This window comes from Cervus elaphus, chromosome 19 (genome assembly GCF_910594005.1).
Source record: "Cervus elaphus chromosome 19, mCerEla1.1, whole genome shotgun sequence".
NCBI classification, from domain to species: domain Eukaryota; kingdom Metazoa; phylum Chordata; class Mammalia; order Artiodactyla; family Cervidae; genus Cervus; species Cervus elaphus.
In genome coordinates this window covers 7271464-7297753 of record NC_057833.1, presented here as the reverse complement: position 1 = coordinate 7297753, position 26290 = coordinate 7271464, and the positions used below count along the sequence as shown (strand labels likewise).

Genomic DNA, 26290 nt, shown 5'->3' with positions numbered 1-26290 from the left:
CTTTATTGACTATGCCAAAGCCTTTGACTGTGTGGATCACAATAAACTGTGGAAGATTCTGAAAGAAATGGGAATACCAGACCACCTGACCTGCCTCGTGAGAAACCTGTATGCAGGTCAGGAAGCAACAGTGGAACAACAGACTGGTTCCAAATAGGAAATGGAGTATGTCAAGGCTGTATATTTGTCACCCTGCTTATTTAACTTATATGCAGAGAACATCATGAGAAACGCTGGGCTGGAAGAAGCAGAAGCTGGAATCAAGACTGCTGGGAGAAATATCAATAGCCTCAGATATGCAGATGACACCACCCTTATGGCAGAAAATGAAGAAGAACTAAAAAGCCTCTTGATGAAAGTAAAAGAGGAGAGTGAAAAAGTTGGCTTTAAGCACAACATTCAGAAAACTAAGATCATGGCATCCGGTCCCATCTCTTCATGGCAAATAGATGGGGAGACAGTGGAAACAGTGGCTGACTTTATTTTTTTGGCTCCAAAATCACTGCAGATGGTGATTGCAGCCATGAAATTAAAAGACGCTTACTCCTTGGAAGGAAAGTTATGACCAACCTAGACAGCATATTAAAAAGCAGAGACATTACTTAGTCAACAAAGGTTCATCTAGTCAAGGCTATGGTTTTTCCAGTAGCCATGTATGGATGTGAGAGTTAGACTATAAAGAAAGCTGAGCATGGAAGAATTGATGCTTTTGAACTATGGTGCTGGAGAAGACTCTTGAGAGTCCCTTGGACAGCAAGAAGATCAAACCAGTCCAACCTAAAGATCAGTCCTGGACGTTCATTGGAAGGACTGATGCTGAAGATGAAACTCCAATACTTTGGCCACCTGATGTGAAGAGCTGACTCATTTGAAAAAAACCCTCATGCTGAGAAAGATTGAGGGCAGGAGGAGAAGGGGACAACAGAGGATGAGATGGTTGGATGGCATCACTGACTCAATGGACATGAGTTTGGGTAAACTCCAGGAGTTGGTGATGGACAGGGAGGCCTGACATGCTGCGGTTCATGGGGTCACAAAGAATCGGACACGACTGAGCGACTGATCTGATCTGAACCTTGGAAATTCCAGTTTTAATTGTGACTCATTTGTTTTCTGGTCCCAAATTGTGCATGAATGCTAAGTCACTTCAGTCGCGTCCAACTCTTTGTGACCCTATGGACTGTAGCCCACCAGGCCCCTCTATCCATGGGATTTCTCTAGCAAGAATACTGGAGCAGGTTACCATTTCCTCCTCCAGGGGATCTTCCCGACCCAGGGATCAAACCTGTGTCTCTTGTATTGGCAGGGGGGTTCTTTACCACTGAGCCACCAGGGAAGCCCATTAATTTGTTTGGGCTGCTGTAATATAGTATCCGTGGCTCAAACAACAGAAACATATTTTCTCACAATTCTAGAAGCTAGAATTCTGAGATCAAGGGTTGGTTTCTTCTGAGACCTCTCTTCTTGGCTTGTAGATGGCTATCATTTTTCTGTGTCTTCACATGGTCTTCCTTCTGAATCTGTGTGTCTGAATTTATTGTCTCTTATAACGATAGGAGTCAAATTACATTGAGGCCCACCTAAATGACCTCACTTTAACTTAATTACCATTTTAAAGACCTTATCTTCAAATAAAGTAACATTGTAAGGTACTGGGAGTTAAGACTTAAACATGTGAATTTGTGGGAACACAGTTCAGCCTCTAACAATGCCACATCACTGATTTCACTAGTTTTCTGTAGAGCTGACATAAATTATTGATACCTAAACATATGAACCCTATTATAATTATGAGTCATAGTCTAATGAATCAGCAATTTTGGAAAAAGACAATTATTTATATTTAAACCTGTGTTAAAAGAGGTCTTCCTCAAATTAAATATAGCAGAATCCCAAGTTATAGCTTAACTATGGTGATAAAAAATAGAATAGATAAGTGAGTGAATCCTTTATAATGATCTTTCTATTCCACATAGAGAAATGTTATCTTTTTTAAAAAGAGTTCATTTGCAAACTCTCAGTGAAGATGTGGCCAAATGCCAAAACACAAACAAGAATTAGAGTGAAATGAATATTTTATTTTAAAAGTTCTTTTAAATAGCAGTAACTTCAAATTAATAAAAGTTGAAAATGCAGTACAAAAATTTGATGGTACTAAGGACATTAATTCAAATTTAAGGTATTGGTTAGTTTAATAAAATTTCAGTTTTGTAAAAAATTAACATCATTATTTTATAAACCGTAAATCAGGATTTTCATCTTGCTATTATCATCTACCAAACTGCAGGTGGACTGGTCCTTCAACCTATTTCCATATCAGTGCACACCTGAGAACACAAGTAACTATTAAAATGTTAAGGGTTATATATTTTACTCCTAGATTCCAACCAGATTTTTTATTTTACTATTTTAATTTTTTAATGTAAATGTTTGGAGGAAAAAAAATGAATCAAAGAAGGTATTATAAACTTTGGAACAGGATTTATCCGGGCTTAAATAAATTTGTTTAGGAGCTATACTCAATAAGTTATTGGGTAGGAAATTATTTTAAAATAAAAACAGACTGAAATACCACCTGCTCTCCTAATATATCATTTGTCCTACAGCATTAAAGGACAAAGGTCATCTGTTAGGCATTTTCTTGTTTTAGTGATTAATACAATATATAAAAATTAGATTTTCCTAACCACTTTACTCTGTCACTACAAAAAATTAATTCATAAAAGTCCATAGTTTTTATTTTATTTTTTTTAATTTTTATTTTTTTAAAAAGTCCATAATTTTTAAAGCAGAGTGACTCTGATATGATGCAAAGCTTTAAGAACAAAAAGTTCTGAACAAAAATTTCAAATGTAAGAATTACTAACGTATAGTTTAATCTGTTTGCAACTAATAGCCAAAGAGATGAATTCTGAAGGACCAGGCCTGAGTTATTCATAAAATGCCTTGTTTAATGTTTCTTTAATGAAATCAAATTGTTAAGATAATGAAAATAAAGAGAAAGGTCAAGTCACTGAGGACAAGCCACTTAACCTTATATCTTATTACATGTAACAGCACAGAGTAGAAACCAATCTTCATAAATTGAATTTATTTCATATGCCTAATGCTTATGAATAAATCATCTTCAGTTAATTAAATAATGTGTGCTGCTTTTCTAAAAACCCTGCTATCAGTTGTTGGGGTTAGTTTGTTGTTTCCAGATTTGATATATATCTGCTGGGGCAATCCCTGCGGAGTCCAAGTGGTGTGCTATACACACCAGATATTAAGTGACTATGAGAAGTCGAGAAACAATGGGAGAGGGAGAAACTAATTAAAGACGCCATCAGCAAAACAGCTCAAGATGATACTCTCAACTCCGTAAATTAGGCTAAAATGACGTTTCATTTCTCGCAAAAGAAATCAACAGGTAATGTCACTGTGCTGTGTAACTCCTTCCCACACATTCCATTTTTCCAGAAGTCTAATTCAGATGCTGTACTTGTGGGTGAGTGGACACATATGCTCATAAACACTCAATAAAAAGCCCCATTTATTTGTCTTTTGCTCCAAATATTTTTTTTCTATTTCTGAAATATAATTCTCCCCAAGTTTTCAAATTATAAAATATATTTGAAAGAAGGGAATATAGAGCAGTATTTCCCACTGTCTTTCAACATCATGCTTTGGCACATCCTTATCCTTATGGAATTTTGCTGATTTTCACCTAAAAGGTACATAATGAATATGAGGCTTTCTTTTATTCAAGATTCATTCCTTTTTCATCTGAAGCCAAATGAGGATGATTCAAGCCTATTTTTGGTTTAACTAAAGTAAATCAAAAGGAAACGGTAAGCATTTATTTTTTCGATATAAAACTTATCCCACTTATTGTTTTCTACACAATAGGACCTTTCAAGTTAGAATGCTCTATTCCTTTTTTTCTCTACTAAAGACAATCCATCAGAAGGCAGGTGAAAGAATAAGGACTAATCTTGAATATACTCTGCTTTGTAAAGAAAACAAAGTAGTCATTCCTCAAACATCTATAAGATAATTCCTCAAGCATTCATAAGATAATTAGGACTTGTAAATAATTACATATGGTACATTAATGTATTGCAACCCTTCAGTGGGGAATACTGTTCAGATTTTTTTAAAGAAAGATTCTCCTGTGTATATTCAGTTAAATAAATAGCCCCCACTATTCCTGTTAAATATACCTACATTTTTCAGACTTGTATTTTAAAACTTCTAAAAACAATTTTACTTATGCAAAAAAGAAAAAAAGACTAAGTAAATATAGTCAGTTGCATTCCCTGTATTGGAGACTGCAACATTCATCTATCTCATTGTCATATTTTAGGTGTCTACCATTTGCACAACAATCTTTCAAAATTACCTGACTTTGACACCAATTATTTAAAAATCTGAAATGCTTGAATGAATTGAATTCTTAAGATTAATATTTTATAAGCTACTTCTTGCTACTCTTTCCAGTCTAAAGCATAGCTGACTGATGCTCTGCTCTAATTAAAACACTTCACATAGTTTGACTCAATGGAGGAAAAAAATGAAAAGCTTCCTTCAATAAAATGTCTCAGTCACATTTACTAAGGTATTGAATAATAATAAAAAAAAAAAAAAGATGTATTTTTTGACTCTAGCTAAGGAAGCACTTTTGTTAATAATGGTTAAGCACTCAAATTTTCATTTCATAGAAGTTTGTGCTTGTACCATTTACAATCAGAAACTTCTACTGCACTGAAATAATTGTTGCAAACTAACAGCAACCTCCCTGATCATATGGCAAAATAAATTCTAAAAAATATAAAGCCCTGCTAATAAATGCAAAAGATGTCTCTAAGCAGTGAAGCAACTTTAAACAAAGAGCCAGTCTAGGGGCACCTTGCCTAAGTGAATATGAGACAGACATTCTTCTTCAATGAGAACAGGGACACCAGTGGACAATCTAACAAACTAATGAGGGAATAAAGGCATATCAGATTAATGTGTCTGATAGTAAACAAACACAATTTGCTGAGCAATGTTTATTAGACTGCGTTCTCCTTTCTCTCCTTCAGAACCATATGACAATAGGTGATTGTTTTGTATTTGCAAAGCAGATATAATTTCTGGGGAAATATTCTAGCCAAAATTTTAACCATGATTATTTGAATAAGAGTTCTATGAGTGTGTGGAAAAGTTTCTTGGGAAAAAAAAAAAAAAAGTTAGACAGTTGCCTTCCTGGACAAGTGATGTGTATGCTTCAGAAGCTATGTTAAAGTTCAAATTATTCACTTATAAATTAGTGTATAAGTAAAATTTACTGATTCACCATTTTTTTTGCTATTACCCCAAAATGGTGGCAGGATTTTGCAAAAGGGTTTGTTTGGTTTAGTGTGTGACAAGTTAGATTTTAAATGGAAATGAACAGATTGCAGGAGCCAACATGAAAATGTAAGTCTCCTCACTAAATGTAATCTGTAAAGTTGTCCCTGGGCATCCTGGGAGGATTGGCTCCATGACCCCCTTGAATACAAAATCCTTGAATACCCAAGTCTTATACAAAAAATGGTGTAGTATTTGCATATGCTTGATGCATATCCTCCTGGACACAGATGACTCCTGAACAACACAGGTTTGAACTACAGCAGGTCCACTTATACACAGATTTTTTTTTTCAACAGCAGATACTGCAGCACTCAATGATTCTTGGTTGAATCAGAGGATGTAGAACCAAGTATATGGAGAAATCACCTTTATGGAGGGCCAACGATAAATTATATGCAAATTTTCAACAGTGCCGTCAACTCTCATGTTGCTCAAGGGCCAACAGTATTTTAAATTATCCCTATCTAGCTTTCTCACTGGGCTTCCCTAGTGGCTCAGACGGTAAAGATTCCACCTGCAATGCAGGAGACCTGGGTTTGATCCCTGGGTTGGGAAAGATCCCCTGGAGGAGGGCGTGGCAACCCATGCCAGGATTCTTGCCTGGAGAGTCCCCATGGACAGAGGAGTCTAGCAGGCTACAGTCCACAGGGTCGCAGAGAGTCAGACGCGGCTGAGCAACGAAGCGCGACAGCACAGATTACTTATGAGACCTAATACAATGCAAACGCTATGTAAACAGTTTCCAGCACAGCAAATTCAAATTTTGTTTTGGAGCTTTCTGGAATTTAAAAAAAATTTTTTTCTGTGATTAGATCAGATACAGAATCCATGGACACAGCAGGCTCGCTGGCTGTCTGTATTCTTTCTCCTTGCCACTCTGCTTACACTTGGTTTTGAAAATGAGCAGAACAAAGTACTTTACCCTTAGAACATATTGAAGAGGACACTGTAGAGTTGTAGTTGTAGTAGGGTAGTTTCATTTGAGAAACTAGACTTGAGATGAATCTATATACTTATAATGTTTGAGTTGTTTTCATGCTGGACATTCATTACTCTTATTATTTAAAAAAACAAACAAACCTAGACAATAAAATCATGAAGAATTGCTAGTACTTATATCCAAGGCACAGACTCAGAAACAGCACTCACAACTGCCTCTAATGATCTACAGACGTTGGATTAGAATTTTTAAAATAATGATTATGATGGTCACAGGATAAAAATAAAAAAGGACAAAATACCCTTAAATTAACAGAATAGGAAAATCACAAGTACAGTAATCACAACATGCCAACTATTCAGTGTTAGACTGTAAAAGAATCCTTTTTTGTGTCCTTTGGTGGTAACAACCTGAGTTACAGTTGTATTCTTTACAGACAAACATTTAAAGGCATTTCAGGAGCAGCAGTCTGGGAGGCACGTTAAGAGTAAGAATATGATCTTTGAAGACAGAGCAGACACATTAAAAAACTCAATGTCTTTTTATCTGATTGTTGTTGCTGTGACAGCCCCATAAATTACTTAACTTCTCCAGGTTTGTGAAAGAAGGAATGTGATTGACATGTAGGATTATCCTGAGGTGCATATGAAAGTATGTATGTAAATTACATGGCACAAGAAGAGAAAGTGAAAGTGTGTGTGGCTCAGAGTTGTGTCTGACTCTTTGTGACGCCACGGACTGTGGCCCACCAGGCTCCTCTGTCCATGAAACTCTTCAGGCAAGAATACTGGAGAGGGTTGCCATTCCCTTCTCCAGGGGATCTTCCCAAACCCAGGGATCAAACTCAGGTTTCCTGCATTGCAGGCAGATTCTTTACTGTCTGAGCTACAGGGAAGCCCTAAATAAACTACTGTAATTCATCACTGCAGTTAACAATTTGAGGTAGCTGTGAGTCAGTCAGAAATACAGCAGAAGCATCGGAAGCCACCCAGAATTTAACAACATAAAAACTAACATTTCTCCCAATAAAAAACTGAGAATATATGTTAGGAGGAATGAACACAGATTTACATAACTCAGTAAAAATATATATATGCCTATAATGTTAATGCCTATAAATGTTAATTTAATCACAAACATTCACGTTAACTAGATTCTGAATACAGAAACAATCAAAATCTTTTAAAATGTACCCTCAAATTGAATGCAAGATTAATTTTTAAGTATTCTCTCAAAAAGCAAACTTTTTTTCATGGGAATATAAGGAGGTATATGGATCAGGCAATAAAAGCTAAGCTATTATGGAAAAGTTGTTTTTAAATACAATTTTATCTATTATAAAAACATTTAAAATTTAGCTTCTAAATTTTAGAGTTTATGTAAATTAATGAAAACTACTAAATTATATTGTTAGTAAAGCACAATATCCTATCTGCAGTTTTAAAAGAACTATAAATTTTCATTGTTATTTATTATTGTTATATGTATCTCTACATGGATACACACAGTGTACCTAAATGACTTAACTGTATCTGAAAGGCTTTTTGGCCTACAATTTAATTATAAATTGGATGTATAATATGTCATTCTTTCACTGAAATTCCAAGATTTTGAGTTCCTATTATTTCCTCAAATGTTTATTTTATTAAAAGGGAAAAAAAGTATATTGACTTAATTCAACTGGCATTGAACTGTGGCATATTTAGTTGATATTCAAACTCTTAAAACATATTCTAAAATTAAATTTAGTTTTAAAATCACTCTAATATTCATAAAATGGAAAATGATTTTGAGTGACACTGAGTCTCTTAAGTGTTGACATTCATTTCTCAAGGAGAACTGAAGAATCCAGCATAGTCAAAATGGATCATTAGGAATTAGACACATTTTCAAACTTCTTAATTAAAAAGAGATGCCAGGCTTTCAATTTTACTATCGTGTTTCCATTATTGAAAAAAAAATTAAATCCCATCCTAAGTCCAAATTCTTTACTTCGAAAAATTCTTGTGTGCTTTTTTCCTATAATGAAACCTCTGACCTCTGGAGTCACTATTTTATCTTGAGAAGTTGTTTGCACATGAATCAAAGATGATAGGAAAAAGATACAAAGTCATAAAATTCAATTATGTGTTGCATTGTATACACCCCAGATGCTCAAAGTGAGGTCCATGGACAGCAGCATCTGCCTTATCACTGAGTTTGTCAGAATCTCAGACCTACTCAGTAAGAACCTGCATCTTAGTAACATCTGAGGGTGATTTACATGCATATTAAATTGAGCTGTGATGGTAAAACAATCTAGTACACCGATATTAGAAACACCTGATTCTTAGATCTTATTAATAATGAAATTAAGCTGATTCAGTGATGAAGTTACTCTATATACATACTTAAAACTAGGAATTCAGAGCTGAAAGTTGCTTTAGACCTGTAATTTCCCATAAACCTCCACTTCTGTAAGTAGGTAGAAGGAAATAAAAATCTATTCAAGATGTTTCACCCTTAATTTAAGCTATCTCCTCTCTTTCATCCAACCTTCACTTTTTCTTTTTTGAGCCCAAGCAACCAATTTCAGAAATCTGAGTCAATTACATTAGAAAACAGATTTCTACCTAAGTGGGATTATTGAAGGCATTAAACTCTTAATTAAGAAAGAAGTGACACTATTACTTGGCATTGTTTCATGTGGGAAATAACATCTTTGTGCTATTTCTAACAACACAATATAGGTATATTAAGTAAACTTTTTCATGTAATAGTAAGAATGCTACATTTAGGAACAAAATAAAACAGTTGTTTTCAAGATGAAAGCAGTAAATGGTCATCCAAAGTCCTCGAGAGAATAGTATAGAGTTTTTGTCTCCTTTTAAAGAGTAGATGATTACTTAAAGTTCTAGAGAATCAGAAACAGTTCAAACTGAGCTCCACAGGAAGGAGGAAACAAGGCTCATCATGTCCTACCCAAGAGAATCTGAACAGCTGTTCTTTAATCTGGGAGACTGATAATGACTGTGACAAGTCAGAGTGGCTAAGATTTAACTATGTTGGAGTTTAAACATTTTTTTTGTACCTTATCTGACAAAATGGGAGGAAGAAGAAATCAACTACAGGGAAGTGGAGACAATGTTCCCCCATCCTTTATGTACTAACATTGATTCAGTGGTAAATTTGTGTGTGTATGAAATAAGTGTCTAAAATATGCTCTCATCCCTTTAGAGGCCATTCATCACAACGTTGTTGTTGAGTCAATAAGTCCAACTTTTTGTGACCTGGACTGCAAAATGCCAGGCTTCCCTGTCCTTCACCATGTCCCAGAGTTTGCTCAAATTAATGTCCATTGATTTGGTGATGCTATCTAACTATCTCATCCTCTGCCACTCCTCCCCCCGCCCCCTTCTCCTACTGCTTTCAGTCTTTCCCAGCATCAGGGTCTTTTCCAGGGACATCACAATGGAATTAAGCAAATCATCCCTCCAATATCCACAAGATTCATCCACTGAGGCTAAGACACCATCTGGCAGTTACGCCTCTTCATTTCTAGTCCTTCTTTAGTGCTAACCCTCAGGTTATCAAAATAGTTTTCTTACAAGACTCAATTTAAAATGAAGGCAATTAAATACGGATTTTGAACTTTTCAGAGGAAGTCATAGTACAATTCAGATTATATCAGTTTCATCCATGCCTAATTTTTCCCACATTATCTCTTAAAGTACAATTACATGATTTGTGCTGAGGGGTCTGGGTTTTTCACATAATCATTCAAGAATGCAAGTAGATTAATTAAATTTGGGGAAAATCTATCTTTATCACCAAATAAAAGGAGATGAATATATTTTCTCTAATTTACAGAATTAGAGAAATTAATGGATTTGTGGATTTATGGATAAAGCACGCATGCTTCTGAAAGAAAAGTGAATTATCAGCAAAGAACGCACGGTGCATTATCTCCATTAACTGTCTTCCAGTACATATTTTCACTCTAATCTCAATGAAAACGCTTCATTTTTGTTAGCTCCACAACTAGTCATCTAACAGAGAGCTTCTACAGAAAGAAGTGTTTTTGTAATGAAAGATCTTTGTCCTGAGAGCCCCCTATTATCAGGAAGATAATATTAGTGAGTTTTAGAATTGCCTTTTGAAATGATATTGAGATTCAAATGTTACTTTTATATGCAGACCAGATCCCCACACGCAATATAGAATACTTGGTAGTTCAGAATTGAGACTGCAGATGTCACAAATGTGGGCTGATTGTGAAATAAGAAATTACAATATAAACAAAAGTCAGATGAAATCTTATCCAGTTAATTCTTTACTCCTAGAGTTGTTCTTAGAATCAATTGTGATGTTAAGCAAGCATCCTGTCTTCAAGGGGTGTCCCAAAGACTGTCTGCAGTGGAGGTTCTATCGAACTGGGAGTTGGCAACCTGGTTTTATGTCCATCTTAGGCATTAGCAACTTTGTTGGGCAAGTCACATTTCTGGGTTCTAGCATTACCAGTTTTAACTTGAAGTTATTGACTACTGTCAGTGATTCTCAAGTTGAAGACCTGGGAATTTGTTAGAAATATTGCTTCCCAGGCCCCACCCTGTACTTACTGAATTAGAACTGCTGGGCTTCAGCAATATGTACTTTAACAAGCCATCCAGATGATTTTGATGCACTCTCAAGATGGATTATGTGATCTCTTAAGTTTATTCTAGTTGTGAAGTAATTAGCAAGTGGAACCACCTGTTTATCAACTTAAACCAAATATTTAACAAGTCAAGGATCATGTCTTACTGAGTCCCAGAAGCTAGAATATTTCAATAAATGAATGAATGATTAGGGATATCAGTTCCATCCTAGAGTAATCTCTTCTTCACAAATTCTAAGTCCAATTTATCTGTGACTATTTTATGGTGAATGCCACCTTTTTCTCATCGTCACCCTGTTATTACTGTCACTGTGTACATGTCTCATCTTTCCAACAAAACAGGCATTATCCATAATGAGTTTTCCTTCCCATATTGCATAGAACTGTGCTTTTCAAACTTTACCATGGATAAAAGCATGTGGGATGTACAGTAAAACACATTGTTCAGCCCCACCCTTAGAGTTCTGATAAAGGAGATCTGAGTTGGGATCTGAGAATCTGCATTTTTAACAAGGCCATGCTGATGTTGCTGGTTTGGGGCCCTTACTTTGAAAACCACTACCACGGAGCAAATCCTACTGGGCATATGGATGCCTGCTTGTGGAGCTAACGTAAAGCTTATAGTGTTTGCAGAGCATAAGAAGTTGAATTAGATAAATTATAAGATTCTTAGAAATGGAATGTCTGAAACAAGGATAGAGTAGATATACTTACATATTTATAACATATGTAATATTTGGTGGCTCAGTGGTAAAGAATCTGCTTGCCAGTGCAAGAGATGCAGGAGATGCAGGTTCAGTCCCTGGGTTGGGAGGATTCCCTGCAGAAGGAAATGGCAGCCTACTCCAGTCCTCATGCCTATAAGATCCCATGGACAGAGGAGCCTTGCTGGCTATAGTCCATAACGTCACGAAGAGTCAGATTCGCCTGAGTGACAGCATGCTCACATGCATACAGCCTATTTTTCTAAATAGGAACATTTATTACTAACAGTCTTTGCTAGGCACAACACAATTTATCCTTTTATTAGGCACAACACAATTTATCCTTTTCTTATCACAAACTTCTTAAAAATCTTAATGATAATAAAGAAATTAAATTTTTGGAAAATACTGTAATATGAAAAACTAGTTTCCATCTTTCTAGATTCTCTCTCAAACAATATTATGAGTTTCTTGTAAAGTTAAAATTATTGCTTAGAAAGCAAATCTAACTTAGGACTGGTTATTCAAAAATACTTTAAGTCCTGGTAGACGACCCCTGAGTTACACCAAGAAAGTTGAAAAGACAGAGTTAAGCAGTCAAATCAAAGTAGGAACAATCTAGACAAACAGGACTCAGGTCAGCCCTACTAAATTTAATGAGTCTGCCATTGGAAGAAACAGTATTCCAGGTGTTCAAATTTAAAAAAAATTAAGAAACAAATGCCTAACATAAAAATCCAGTGTGATGATATAAATTCAAATTGTTAGCTAGAGGTTATTTGTACTATAAAATAATTTATCTGTTTTGGAAGTATTCAAAAGTGGGCCCATTAAATTAAAATGTACCTTAAATATGATTCAATTTTCATACAGTTTTCCCCCGAATCATATCCATTGCATAAATCAAGGCATGCCTGCATTTGGAAAGCAATGCAGAGCAATGCAAAGGTTTCTAACACAATATACTAATTTCCTAAAAGTTTTAGAATGTTTAACTTTGTTTCTGATAACTGTACAGAAAAATTAAGTCCCATTAGCACTATATAGTAGCATTGACATTCCAAGCTATACATTTTAAGAGCTGATGAATAAAAGAACAGGCCACAAATTTCATTTTATAATATTTGCCTGCCGTTGATGCAGGACTTTGAAATATTCCAACTTTTCTAGTAATTATGACTTATCTTTAGCACTGCAGTCAAATGTACTTCCTTTCCCCTTGTGACTAATTGTTCATTCATTGATTCAACTAATACTGAGTGTTGATTCATGACACATTGTTCTTGGTACTGAGGATAAAAGGATGAGCCCTTGCCCTTATAGACAACTTCTAGTGGAGGAAATCAATAATAAAATTCAATGTAAGAAAATATTAAATATATTGAAGGCACAGATGGTATCTTATTCTCAGTACAGGGCTTATTTGGTGCTCAATATTTAATTGACTACATAAATGCATTCTTCACAGTTTGCAGATGGCTATGTCCTTAAAATAAAATAAGGATATATCATCTTCTAAAACAGTATTCTAATCAAATAAGTTAAACAATATTCTAATAATTATTTTTGAAGATTCTAATTCAAGATCTATAATGTCAGTTAAGAAACTTCATGCATGTATACTATATATCATGAATTTAAATATTCAATTTAATGGTTTTTTTTTTCCAAAACAATAAAGTATTAAGACTGAAATCTTAAGTAAATCTTTTTTCTATTACTTAGCAAACCTCCTGTTCTCAATCTGCAGGTTCTACAAACACAGCATCACTCCCCACCTTCCTCTACCTTCTATTCCTGGAATCCAAACACTTAATCTAAGGAACGATGAAAGTTAATTAGAGTTATATTGCATATATTATCCATGGCATGAAGCAGGGAGTTATATAAGAGAGTAAATTATGGTTGCTATGGGAACTATAAGTTAGTATTTGAGGCTTTAACTCTAGTCAGAAGTTTTAACTCTGGTCAGGTTGACTATAGTATTTTTAAGAATAATACCAAGAGAAAAATACTTCAAAAGGTAAATTTTTTAAACAACAAATTATAGAGATATCATTTTTACTCTAAAATGAACATAAAGAATAGCCAAGAAAATACCTATTTCACAAACTTGATTAAGGGGATGAAGTTCCAATGACATTGGTACTGACAGCAATTATAAGATTCACTCACTTCCTCTACAATGGTCATTATTATTTATGATTAAATGTTTTACTGCTTAATGAAACCCACTCTATACAAAGTTTGTATTCTGATACTAAAAATGAAAAAACAGTAAAATTATAAGAGGAAAATGGAGCATTAAAAAGACAGGAAATTTATATATATCAAATGTTTTCTCTATCTTAATTGTGATCACATGACCAATTTAATCCAATGTCTTCATTTTTGACTTAATACAAAGGTTCTACAGAGAATAAAATATCTCTATGAACACCATTCATCCTAATACAAGACTGTTCTCAAGTTTAAGAAGCAATTTGTTTAATTTCTGGTATATAATACTTTAAAGTCCATTTTGAATTCACTGTATACAACTAAATCTGTTTGCATTCTTGGGCAAATAAAAGACTGTGTTCTCAATAGTCGAAGTGAGCCAAGCTTGGGAAGTAAGATAATTTAGGTGGTCTGAAATTTTTTTAACATGAAAATTGGCGATTCTCTCTGAATAAGACTGTTATCATTCTGATAATTTTCATCACATAATCTTTAAAACTACATGTTAAAAATGACTAAATAAAAATACCTTCTAGGAAATGAACTCTTTGTATATTTACTTCTGATGTGTATCTACTTTGCGTATTCTCCAAAACTGTTAACATCAAGAAAGCACACTAGTTCCACTGTGCATGTATTTTTGATAATTCCCTATAGGCTAACACAAATCAATTATATTATTTGTAATTAAGTGGGTAAATATTTTTGCCAAATCACCACCATCATGATATTTATCAAACCAAACAACTATTGCATGACTTTTGGATAACTTACATAGATACATTTTTTCTATTCATGAAGTGCTACTCTTCTGAGGAAAGAGTTTAAAAGGGAAATTGTTAGTAATTTTGCTACAAAATATAAGCTAGAGAGCTTTCACCATAGTATTTTAAAAAAAGATTACTTTTTTTTTCCAAATAGTAGTCAAATGGTAATTAACCAAAGAAAAGGGAGAATTTCATTTCCTCTGACAATGTTGCACTGAAAATCATTTCTAAGCCATAAAAGGTAAATGCAAATAATGACATTGCAAAACATCCTACACAATTAATTTATTTGTTTAAATATATGAATACATATATTTTCTTGGCTACTGGCTACAATGATTCATAACTAAATATTTCCCTCATTATAGGCTTTTTAATTAGAAAGAAAACATAACACTCAAAGCCAATAAAACTCAGAGATAAGAAAAATTGTTGCAAAACAGTACAGATGATTTATAAAAGAGGAAAACAGAATATAAGAAAAACAGGAAATCTAGATACACCAAATCTGTTTTCTATATCTTAATTGTGATCACATTACCAGTTCAATCAGATATTTCCATTTTTGATTTAATACAAAGATACTACAGAGAATATCTCCATGAACACCATCCATTCTAATGCATGACTGTTTTCAAATTAAGAAGCAAGTTTCAGCTACATAAATCACTCATCCACTTTCACCAAATGGTTCTTTTTATTGTAAAGAATTAATTTTATCTACTGCCTACCTTTGTTAGACTTGTAGCTGTTTAGAATCTTTTGATGGGCTTGGAGATGGGTCTCTCTCAGTTACAAAGCTGTTATATCTTCTACTTGCTAGGAATGTGAGGTTTCCAAGTGTTCCCCCTGTGAAATGTAGAATCACAAATGTCCCACCAGGTAGAGTCTCTGGTTGCGTCACATTTTTAGAGGTATCTTACATGGATTTTAAGGTACGTTTCATTTAAAACTTAAGGACAAAAACAATCGTGACCAAGTAAATCAGAAGTTCATGGTCACTGAGTTGACTTCACATTCATGAATTTGCTGACAGGATAGTCCTTAATACTGTATTTCAGGGGTTAGCAGCCACAGCCTGTGTGCTGCTGGCTAGAGGCTGCCAGGCCCCACAATCACTGCATTGACAGGCAACCTCCACTGTCTCCACGGCTCCCTTCCTGACAGCCCGGGGTTTGCACACAGATAAGTGTGAGCAGTTAACCAGCTGAGGTCTGCCCTGGACACACTCAGTCATTAGTTCCGAAGGTAGAGTAGAAGAAGGACGAAAGGGGGAGGGTGGGAGGAATTGCAAAAGTGAAAATAAGGAGGGACAGATGCATAAAATGCATCCTTTCCACCCTCAAAGTGAGGAGGGCCTGTGGGGAACAAGGGCCTGGATTAACTGGAAAGGGACTGAGGTGAGTGGAGGAGGCTCCCTGAGATGAAAGCCTTCCAGATGTCTTCTTGGGGAGCATTGAGAGGCTCTGAACAAAACTGCCACAACTGTTGCCCTTGATGTCCCATCTCGGTCCCTCTGCTTAATTATCAGCATGACCTGATGTACTTGCTCTCTGACCATGAGTTCATCACCCCAATCACAACACAACCACCTTTTGAATTAAGTCACCAAAACACCCAATCCCTGAGATGTACTCTGAGGTATGGATTTTAATGAACTGATCAAAGCGCTATTCTCCCAAGCACAACAGAGAAAACCGGTACTTTACAGGACTGCAGCACTCTCCTGGAGCGAGAGAAGTCTCAGGGGCCCCTGGGGTCAGCCCCTCTCCTCTGGCTCCTCGGGGAGGCTGAGCAGAGTAACAGTTCACTCCCCTCGGCTTAGCCAGGAGGTCTGCAGACATTTTTGGTGTCAAACTGGCGTGGGGAGGGGTGCTGCGGGCATCAGCGGGTAGAGGCCAGGGATGCTGCTAAACATCCCGAAACACAGGACATTGCTCCACGAAAAGGAATTATCCAGCCACAAATATCAGTAGTACTGAGGTTAAGCAAGTCTGAGTTAGAGTGGAATTTATTACAGTAGCATTATCACACCATCGTATAAGGCTTCTTCACTTTCGGCCATCGGCAGCAGCCCTAAGCCTCAGTAGATCTTGCATCACAATGAATCACAACCCGGGACTCAAGGAAATCCTCTAGGATTGTAGGAATGCAGGAATGAGGATGGGGGCTGAGGATCAATTCCACCTCAGCCTGCCTGCTCCACAAGTGCCTTCTCAGCTCTATCATACCTTCTTCCTCAGCAACCAGAGTACCCAGCCTGCCTGCTGAATGTTGCCAAAATGATTAAGGAAAATATTCCCTTGCCCTTACCACTATTTATGATTCCTCTGTGACAAAATAAAAGCTGGTTTGTACAGAAATGCAGGAAAAATTTTGCTCTTCAGATTGGGTTTTTTATTGTTGGCCCTTTTAAGTTATAAGGTATTGTCTCAGAGAGAGAGAGTGCACAGCTTATTTCTCATTTTTTTGACCTCAGCAGATTAGTAAGGAAGAAGAGGTGGTCTGGAAATACTTATAGGCCTTTGTAAATATATGAAAATGAATACTCCTACAGTTGAGTTCTTTTTTAAAACAATTTCTTTATCAGTTTTAGAAAGGAAATGCAAAGGCTATGCCCATACCAAAAGGTACTCTCTATTTTTAGTAGGCAATCTTCTCTAACTAGTTGGTTCTGTTTCAGTCTGGACCTCAAACATAGTGTGAAAAATACTTTTCCCTTTACATTATTATATGGAAAACACATCTGTATAGCCATTAGTTAAGAAGGTCTTAGGGTTTTTTAATCTATTAACATGGATTACATATATGAGAGACACCATTTGCATAAAGTCGAGGTAGATGAATGAAATGATACACAAAAAGAAAAATAACAGGTGATGTGATAAAGCTAAGATAACCAAACTCAGAGTGAAGAACTCCCAACTCAAGCCTTTTTCAAACTAGATGCAAAATGATGCTGAAATCCAACTTAAGCGATATACTTGCAATTCTCTTACCTACTTAGAATATAAACGCAAAACTATCTAAAATATATTTTAAAATATCTTATTGACATAAATGTTCTTACAGAATTATGCTGGTACTAGTACAGATCTCTAGAGGCTCTTTTCTTGAAAGAGATAATTCAGTACAATGTTAGCCTTTAAAGAGAATATGTTTGAAAATATTAATATGCAAATATTAAATAACATTAAAATATCCTGAGTTCATGACTCACCCAGACTTTTTGAAAACTTTTTATAAATGGTCAGATGTAAACCATAAAGACCTCTACTTTAGCCACAGAAGTGTAAGTAACAAATTTTCATCTCATAAATGGTTTTACAATAAGATTAAAAAAATAATGAAGTACTTTCAGATGAACTATTCTATCTGTAATTCTAAAACTTCTTACATTTAAAAAGCATGCTGTTAAATTCATGAGATATTCTACACAAGAGAGTCACTAGAAATCCAACTCTCTTTAGTCTGTACGGTTTTACAGTAATTGTGATTACTGTTACTCCTCACAGTTTGTTGCCCAACATTTCTTTTTCTGAGCCGGTTGCCTTCTTCAGTAAGTACACAAGGCTTGAGAACAAGAGCTTCTGCATGAAAAACTACAGGCTTAGCAAACTTCAAACGTCAACCTAATTCTTTGGTACACTCATTTTTAGATTATCTTCTTCAGAAGAAATACTCCACCTTGAATCTTATTTACATGAGGAACCCCAGAAAACCTTATGCCAACAACTGCTTCTTTCTTTAAGAATAGAAAATTAACTGTCCTTCCTTTTTTTGTTTCCTCATAAAAAAATACAGTGAACAATTTTCATAAGCCTATTTCCCTTCTTTCCTTTGACATGAAAATATAGAAGCAAACTGACTTTTTATTTCTAATATACAACTTCAGCTAATCTCAAAAAGTTAGTTGGAAGCAATGCACAAAATTACAGAGTTCCACATGCAACAAAACAACTGTTACTTAAACCTCATCGGATCCATTTTTATTTGCAATATTCACATACCTTTCAAAGTAAAGTTCCAATTTTTAACAAATTTGACTTACTCTACTGCCTGCCAGACAGACCCACAGGATTCTATTATAACAGATGGTAACTACTTTTCCACATACTCCTACTGTTTAAGATACACTATTGTAACAATTTATGATGGTAAGATCAGCACAAAGCCATCACCCCCTTGTCTGGCTTTTGCCTATTTAAGGATTAGCCCTTACACCACAACTAATATGTAAATAAATACTTGCTAAATAATGAATGAGTTTATTTCTGCCATGTTTACCACTATCCACTGTAACTATATTTTTAACAATCAACGAACAATCTTGGGCCCTTTTGGGCACCTGTATTCTCCATGCATCAATATTCTCTTTTCTACTTTAAAAAAATGTTTTTGCTGTATTTGCACAATTACCACACACACACACACACACACACACACACACAAACACAACCACACATCTTCAAACCTCTGAGAAACTTAGGAACACATAATTGTGCTAGGTAATTCATTCAAAAGAAAACAGCAAGTTTAGTCAATTGGACAAAATACGATGTATTTCCTACTCTTAAGAAAAACATTTCCAAAGAGATTTCCATTTAATACTAAAGGAAAAATATAAACAGCTGCCCCCTCCAATTAACAAAATCGATCAACACTTCGTTCCAATGAAACAAGATGCATGGCACCATTTTATGCTCTGCATTATCCCAGGATGGTTAACTACAGAACCACAGGACACTGAACTGATTCCTAGAAAGTCTGGTAAGAAACTAGACATATGTATTAAAACACACAGACATTACATATAGACAGATGCATGTGCTTACTATGACCTTAAGATTTCAATTCTCAAGTACAGTTTTTTAAAAATCCTTACTAGGAATCATAAAAAACTAAAATTCTTGCCTTTCAATCTTCAAGTAAGAGGATACGAGTGTAACTGGCATGTGTCCTCAACAGACACAGAATTCAGTCAAGACCACTCCATGATTTTGTGGGAGGCAGCACTCTAAATGTGTGACATGGTCTGAAGTCTGCGTCCCTAGGTAGTTCTCAGAGAAGTCCTTGTTTAGAGTTTGGACAAGATCATTGGTTCTCAAAATGTGGTCCCTGAAGCAGTTCTCTCAGCATCACCTGGAAACTTGTCAGAAATGAGAATTATGAGGTAACAGATGGATAGCCTGAATTAAGAAACTGTAAGAAGACCTACAAGGCTTGTTTCCACCTCCAGGCGATTGATATATAGTCAAGTTTGAGATCCTCTGAAACAGATAAAAGCCTTCTCCAAGGATCGAAATCCTACTGTCATCAGAGCAAATATATCTTCTAGAACTAGCGCTATGTTCAATTAAATGCACTTGATTATTCATAGTAATATATCTGAGTAAAATATCACAATCAAACTTACCATATTCTATTAGATAGTACATAAAACTTCACATTTTCTCCAGGACAAAATTATATTAGTAAACTTTTCCCAATTAAGTAGACACTATGACAAATGTTTCATATCATTTTAATTCACGGTGGTGATCTACAATTAAACCCTCATGTTTGTAAGCAGGGGGCTTATTCTGTTGTGAAAAGGAAGGTACAGGTATTTTGTATCTATTTCTCAAGACCAGCTGCTACCTATATTTTCTCTCACTTTCCCATCCCATCTGTGAGAAATACTGGAGAATAACTCAAAAGTAGGTGCAACAACACGCTGGTGAAAACATGTTTAAAACAACCCAAAGAGTTCACATCAATAGAGCATTTTTGGATTCCCACCTACAGCAAAGGGTAATAAATCAGGACGCATTAGGCCTCACACGCTGAAAAAATTCTAACCCCCAAATAGAGCTGGTCCTAAAATGTGATGCAATGGAGTCTATTTCAGGAGTTAAGAAGGTGCAAAATGTTGTACCTAAGAATCATAACTCCCAAATATGAAAATGTGAGACTTCCAATGGTATCTTCAACTTTTCTGAGGCTATTACAAAAGGAGGGCAAAAATAATCCTTTGAAATAACATAAAGCTTGGGCTACTGTCAGGGACCAAAAGGAAAAGCTGTTAAAAACCAGCAGGGGTCAAGTTTAAAAGTTAACTTTTGCTCTCCAAGATAAAGGTTCCTTTTCCACCCAGTTTCTGTTTTGACAGGTGACTGCCTTACAACAGACTCCCTCCCTCCCTCCCTTCCTTTGACACCCTTAAGTCAGCCCCTCTTTCAGGGAAACAAACGCTCTTATCTCTTCACACCATAATTCTAAGGGGTTCTTACTAGCCAAATAAACTGACATAGTCTTAAAAACAATGTCCCTAATTTCTCTCAATTTCGTCAAGAAAACCATTGGAGAAGGCTACAAAACTTAATACTATTTTCCTGCTCCAGGCACACACGCAAAGTTGCCTTCATTGGGAATCTAAAAAGCATTTATTTTACAGTACTCAGAGCATATTAAAATCTTCTGCCCTGCCATCCCAGACCTATAAAACATTTATTCATGTAAGTGACTAAATCCTATGTGAAGATGATTAATGCACCCAGCAACCAATTTCATTTCCAATTTCCCATTTTCAAAAATTCCGTCAGGAGTATATACATTTCTTAAATTAGATACTTGCCCGTATTTCACATCAAAAGGCTTCCAAAAAACCAAAACAAACTCATAAAAAAGTCACTGAATGTATTTTAAAAGATCCTTTATACAGCACTTGTTGTATGTCTTCAGAGCTTTCAACACTTTAGATCTACTGAATCAACTAAATTTACACAAACACAAGAATGAAGCTTTGCAAAGCCTAAGTGTGAATACTTTTTCCTAATTTCTTATTTAGCATATTTACATTACCTTCTAATTAAGTTTGGTACTAAACTTCAATGAGATCAAATGTAAAAAAAAAAAAAAGCTTTAGAACCAAACCCAGGCAGAATTCTCTATTCCTCCTCCATGCTGCAATTCTGAGAGGTCACCTGGGCCAAAGACACAACATTTTAAGGCAAGATATGTTAATATAGCTTTAAAGAAACCTGTGGCCTTTAACTTCTTTTGGCTCCCTCAACACAATAACTCTTATTGAAAATCAAAACTCTTCACCCTACACTTCGTGGACCTAAGGTATATCAAGTGCTTTTGACATACACCTTCCACTCCATAGAGATATCAGTAAAATGGCCCTTAAGAAAATCAAAACACAAAACAAAAAGCTCACACTGCCTCCTGCTGTTAGAAGGAAATTTCATGAGGTCAAAATGGTCCACAAACTGCACAGTGTAATAAAGCAAGAGACTTAAGTGTTCTCTTTTTCTCTTCTTTTTTAACCTAATGATCTGTTTCCTAATTAAAGCCACAAAAGGGCTGAGACACTATTCACAACCCACCCAAATGTACTGCAGAAAACACTACAATTTTCAGAAGTGAAAATCATATCCCCCAAACAAGCTTTAAACTGGATAGGTGTTTTAAACAAAGCAGAACACGAGAAAAGAAAGAAAAAAAAAAAACACTAAAACACCACCCTGCCTGACCAGTGGATGGTTACTCTCCCAGATCTAAGGCAGTCTTAGAGCTGGCTTCTCCCCTTCCTGCTCTCAGCCAGCAGAACAGATTCAATATCCAGTTCATCTTAACAGTCAGAGGGTACACCGTACCCCAGGCCTTCCTAGACCTTGATGATTATTTTCCATGTTTAAGGAGTTGGGAGTAATGTCTCCCAACTTGTCACTGACACTCCTCTCTTCAAAATCTGACAAACCACTCTTGGAGGCATCAGGCACCTGCCCCTGTCCACCTCAGCCATGATACTGTATTAAATCACTGAATATGAAACACAGAAACACAAACAATAGTTTGGATTTGTTTCTTTAAAAATGACATTTGTATTAAAAATCTTAAAATGAAGAGACAATGATTAACCGCGTGTATGGAATTAGAAATTACAAATTGTTAGAATTCTCTTGGTACATCACAACAGTAAAATTTTGCTCTGTGCTTCTGGAGGAACACCCTAAAACAGAAAACCAAAAATTAAAAAAAAAATTATATAAAAGGGGAGCTAAATACCTGAACATTGGAACAAAACGAAGCAAAAAATTTTAAAAAGGAAAAAAAAAAAAAAACCAACCCATTGCATTACAAGTAAGTTACATTTTAAAGGCTGGAAAGAATAAAGAATTCACCAAACAACAGGCCCTATTGTCCTGGCTCCTTCAGGAAGATTATTAAAAGTCAACTGGGAAGTAGTTTGGGGAGGAATAACAGATTCTGGGATCTGGTGGGAAGTTCACAGGTTGGCACCGGCTGGAACAGCTGAGTCTTGAAGGCACTCTGCAGACACAGGGGTGCTGGGGGCCCTGAATCACATTTGCGAAGTTTCTGTACTGTAGTTTAAAGAGCTATTAAAACCATGTATGGCCAACCAATACGAACAAAAAGCTAAATCTAAAAAAACACACACACAACAGTACACACAAAAATGTGCAGATCTGTAACATTTTTTTTTTTTCACAGCTGATAAAAAAAAATACTACCGTTCTCCCCCAGACTCCCCTTTGATACAGTAGGTAAACAAAATAGATTTTTTCCCCCCCACAAATTATCAGCAGACACTTTCTGGCACCCCACACTGCATTGGCATCAGTGTTAACAGTCCCAGTTCAGGTGTGCAATACTTCAGATTGGATACACTGTAACAAGAATCCAACTTTGCATAGACATCCTCAGAATCGAAATCAGTCACGGGGTTGCCTTTCCAAGCTGGCAGAAAAGGAACCCGATCTTAATTTCCAGCTACTCCTGGAAAACAAGGAAAAAACAAAAGTTTCTTCCTCTCCTCCTGCTCCTTCATTTGGTTCTCCCGGACTTCCTTCCGTGTTTTTCAAACTTGGAACTAGAAAAACGGTTGTTGACAGAAAAACAAAACAAAAAATCCCCCCTTTTCCACCTTCTCACCGTCCTCTTCCGCCCCCACCCCATTTCTTTCTTTTTTTTTTTTTTTCTCCCAGACTGAAACTTTCGCCTGCCGGTGTCAAGCCGCCAATACAGGGCCCCACGGGCTGCTTCAATGGGGAAATATGCGTCAACCAAAATCAATGAGAAACGTACATGCTGCAAAGATCCACATTTCCACCGGGACTCGGATGGTCATGACGGGACAACCCCTCGGAAACGGGGCAGGGGCGGGGGACGCGGCCACCGCGGCCAGGCGGGCGCCAAGAGCCCCCCGGCCGACGCAAAGTCATCTCCAATCTCAAAGCAAGAAGAGAAATCACATTTAGAAGAGTCGGGTGCGTTTGGCTTTTGTGCGCAGAGCGCGGCTGTCGCGCGGCAGCCGCGGGCGCCTCAGAGGATCACGCAGGCCGAGCAGCAGCCCTCATCGCCGTTGGGCTGCGCCGCGTAGTTCATCTGCCGCACGATCTCGGCGAACAGCTCGTCCACCGAGGCTTTGTTTTTGGCCGAGGTCTCCATGAAGGGGCAGCTCCACTCCTCCGCCAGGGCCTTGCCCTCGCCGAATGAAACCTCGCGCTCGCCCTCCAGGTCCACCTTGTTGCCCACCAGAATCATGGGCACGCGCTCGTACCGCTTCACGCGGATGATCTGGTCCCGCATGGGCTTGATGTCCTGGAAGCTCTGCTGGTTCACAAGGCTGTACACGAGGATGAACCCCTGGCCATTCTTGATGTACAGGTCCCGCATGGATGCGAACTGCTCCGTGCCCGCCGTGTCCAAGATCTCCAGCACCGACGGCGATGAATCCACTTCAATCTCTTTGCGGTAGAAGTCCTCGATGGTGGGGTCGTACTTCTCGATGAAGGAGCCGGTCACGAACTGCACCGTGAGCGCGGACTTGCCCACGCCGCCCGAGCCCAGCACCACCACTTTGTACTCTCTCATGGCTCCGCAGGCGTTCTCGCTGCGCCTGCCACGGCCCCGTCGGGGCTGCGCACCGGAGGAAAGCTGGGCTTGGTGGCTGGACTCCTCTGTCCTCAGCTCTGCAGGAAAAACTCAGGAGATGACCGAGGAACGCAGGACGCGGAAATCACCAAGCGGGGGCCGGGCGCCGGGCCGGCCGGCGCGGCGGCGCGTCCCTGCAGCGCGGGTCCGGGGCCCCGAGGCAGCCCACGGCGGCAGGAGCAGCCTGGGCGGCGGATCGGGAGGACAATGCCGGCAGCCGGTGAAAGGCGAGGGCTGCAGCTTCTCTCCGCAGCAGCCCAGGAAGGCGAGGAGGCGGCGGCGGCGGCGGGCTGCGGAGGCGGCTGCTAATTGCGCGCCGGGCCGGGACGCGCGTGGCATGAGTCCCCGCAGAGCGTGCGCCCACCGCCGCGGCCCTTCGAGCTCTCTCCCGCAGCCTCCGCGGGGCGAGGGCTTCCTACTCGCCGCGCGCAGCCCTGCCCGCCCCGCCCTGCCGAGCATGCCCACTGCGTCGCTGCCGGCCCCGCCCGCCGGATCCCCGGCTCCTGGTTTTCCGGGGGGCCGGACGGGGGTGGGGCTGTAGGCGGAGCTAGCGGTTTGATTCAAGGCTAGCGGATTCGGGATAGGTACTAGTACAGGCGCCGGAGAAATGTGCGGGGGTGTATGGGTGTTAAGAGACTGGCTGGGACAGCTCCAGAGGGAGGACGGAGGCCACCTTCCTTGGCCGACTTGGCTTTAGTGCATAGGAGTCCCGGCTCTATGAGAAGAGGGCGGGCGCCGCGGGCCACCCCGGGAGCAGGCGGGTCTCTTGCCGCTCCTTTTATCCAAAGCTGGTGGACGCCACTCCCCGAGCCCCGGCGGGTGTGCCTGCCGAAGGCCGAGACCCAAAGAACATCTGGGTCTGTGATAGACGGGCGGAGCATCTTTCCCACACTCTAGGCGTGGCCCTTTCTACCCAGCCTTCTCTGGCGGACTTTCCTTGCACTTCATCCTTCAGACAAAGAAAGCAGGAACATTCGGCCTGAAACCTGTCCGGAGGAGGGAAGGGGCAGCCTCTTAGAGATCAGGGCGGTCTCCAGGCTGGGACTCAGAAGGCCCCACCCACCTCCTCACTCGGCTAGGGCCAAAACCCGGAGAGTGAAAGCACCAGCCGATCCGCAGTCAGCCCGGGCGCCGGTAGCTAGTCAGGGCATGCTCAGTGGGCGGAGTAGGTTTGGGGGTTTGGAAGTAGGAAGCCTGTGCAGTGCACACCCACGCTCCAGCTCAAATTACCTCTCCCAGACTCGGGACCCATTGGTCCCGGGGCGCAAATCTCACACCCTCGAACGTTCTTCCATTGGCTACTGCCAAGGTTTTATCAGTTTGGGCTGCTTCATTGGCTAAAAAGTAGCCTCCGCTCGTGATTGGTTATTTATAGAGATTGAGTTGAGAGGCGGAGGCACAGCTGTTCTTTCTCTGCTCTCCGCCGCCCCCTTCCTCCCACTTCCCCAACCTAGTCGTTTTGAAGCTAAGAGTGAAAAAATAAAAGGAATTTAGGCGGAGAGCTCAGAGCTAAATATAGTCCTTTGTTGGTGTTTTCAAGTCTGACTTCTCGGTGCCCAGTCACGACTGTCCGTTAAAGGGAGCTGGTTACAGTTCTTGGTCCTCAAGAAATGGCAAAGTTTCCAAGGTGGTTTTTTTTAAAAATTTTCCCCAGGGAGGGGGAGGGGCTAGGATGTGGAAATGGGCCACACTGCATTCAGCT

The 26290-nt window shown here is 38.4% G+C and overlaps 1 protein-coding gene across 1 annotated transcript; it reads right to left on the bottom strand.

The window, feature by feature from the left end:
• Window positions 1-21049: 21049 nt before the first annotated feature.
• RAP2B (RAP2B, member of RAS oncogene family) lies at window positions 21050-25026 on the bottom strand. Its single transcript, XM_043874633.1, has one exon. The coding sequence runs from the start codon at window positions 24526-24528 to the stop codon at window positions 23977-23979; it is 552 nt and encodes a 183-aa protein (XP_043730568.1). The 5' UTR covers window positions 24529-25026; the 3' UTR covers window positions 21050-23976.
• Between the last annotated feature and the right edge of the window lie 1264 nt (window positions 25027-26290).

Coding starts and splice junctions, on each gene's coding strand:
- RAP2B (XM_043874633.1), bottom strand. CDS start 24,528: ATGAGAGAGTACAAAGTGGTGGTGCTGGGCTCGGGCGGCGTGGGCAAG.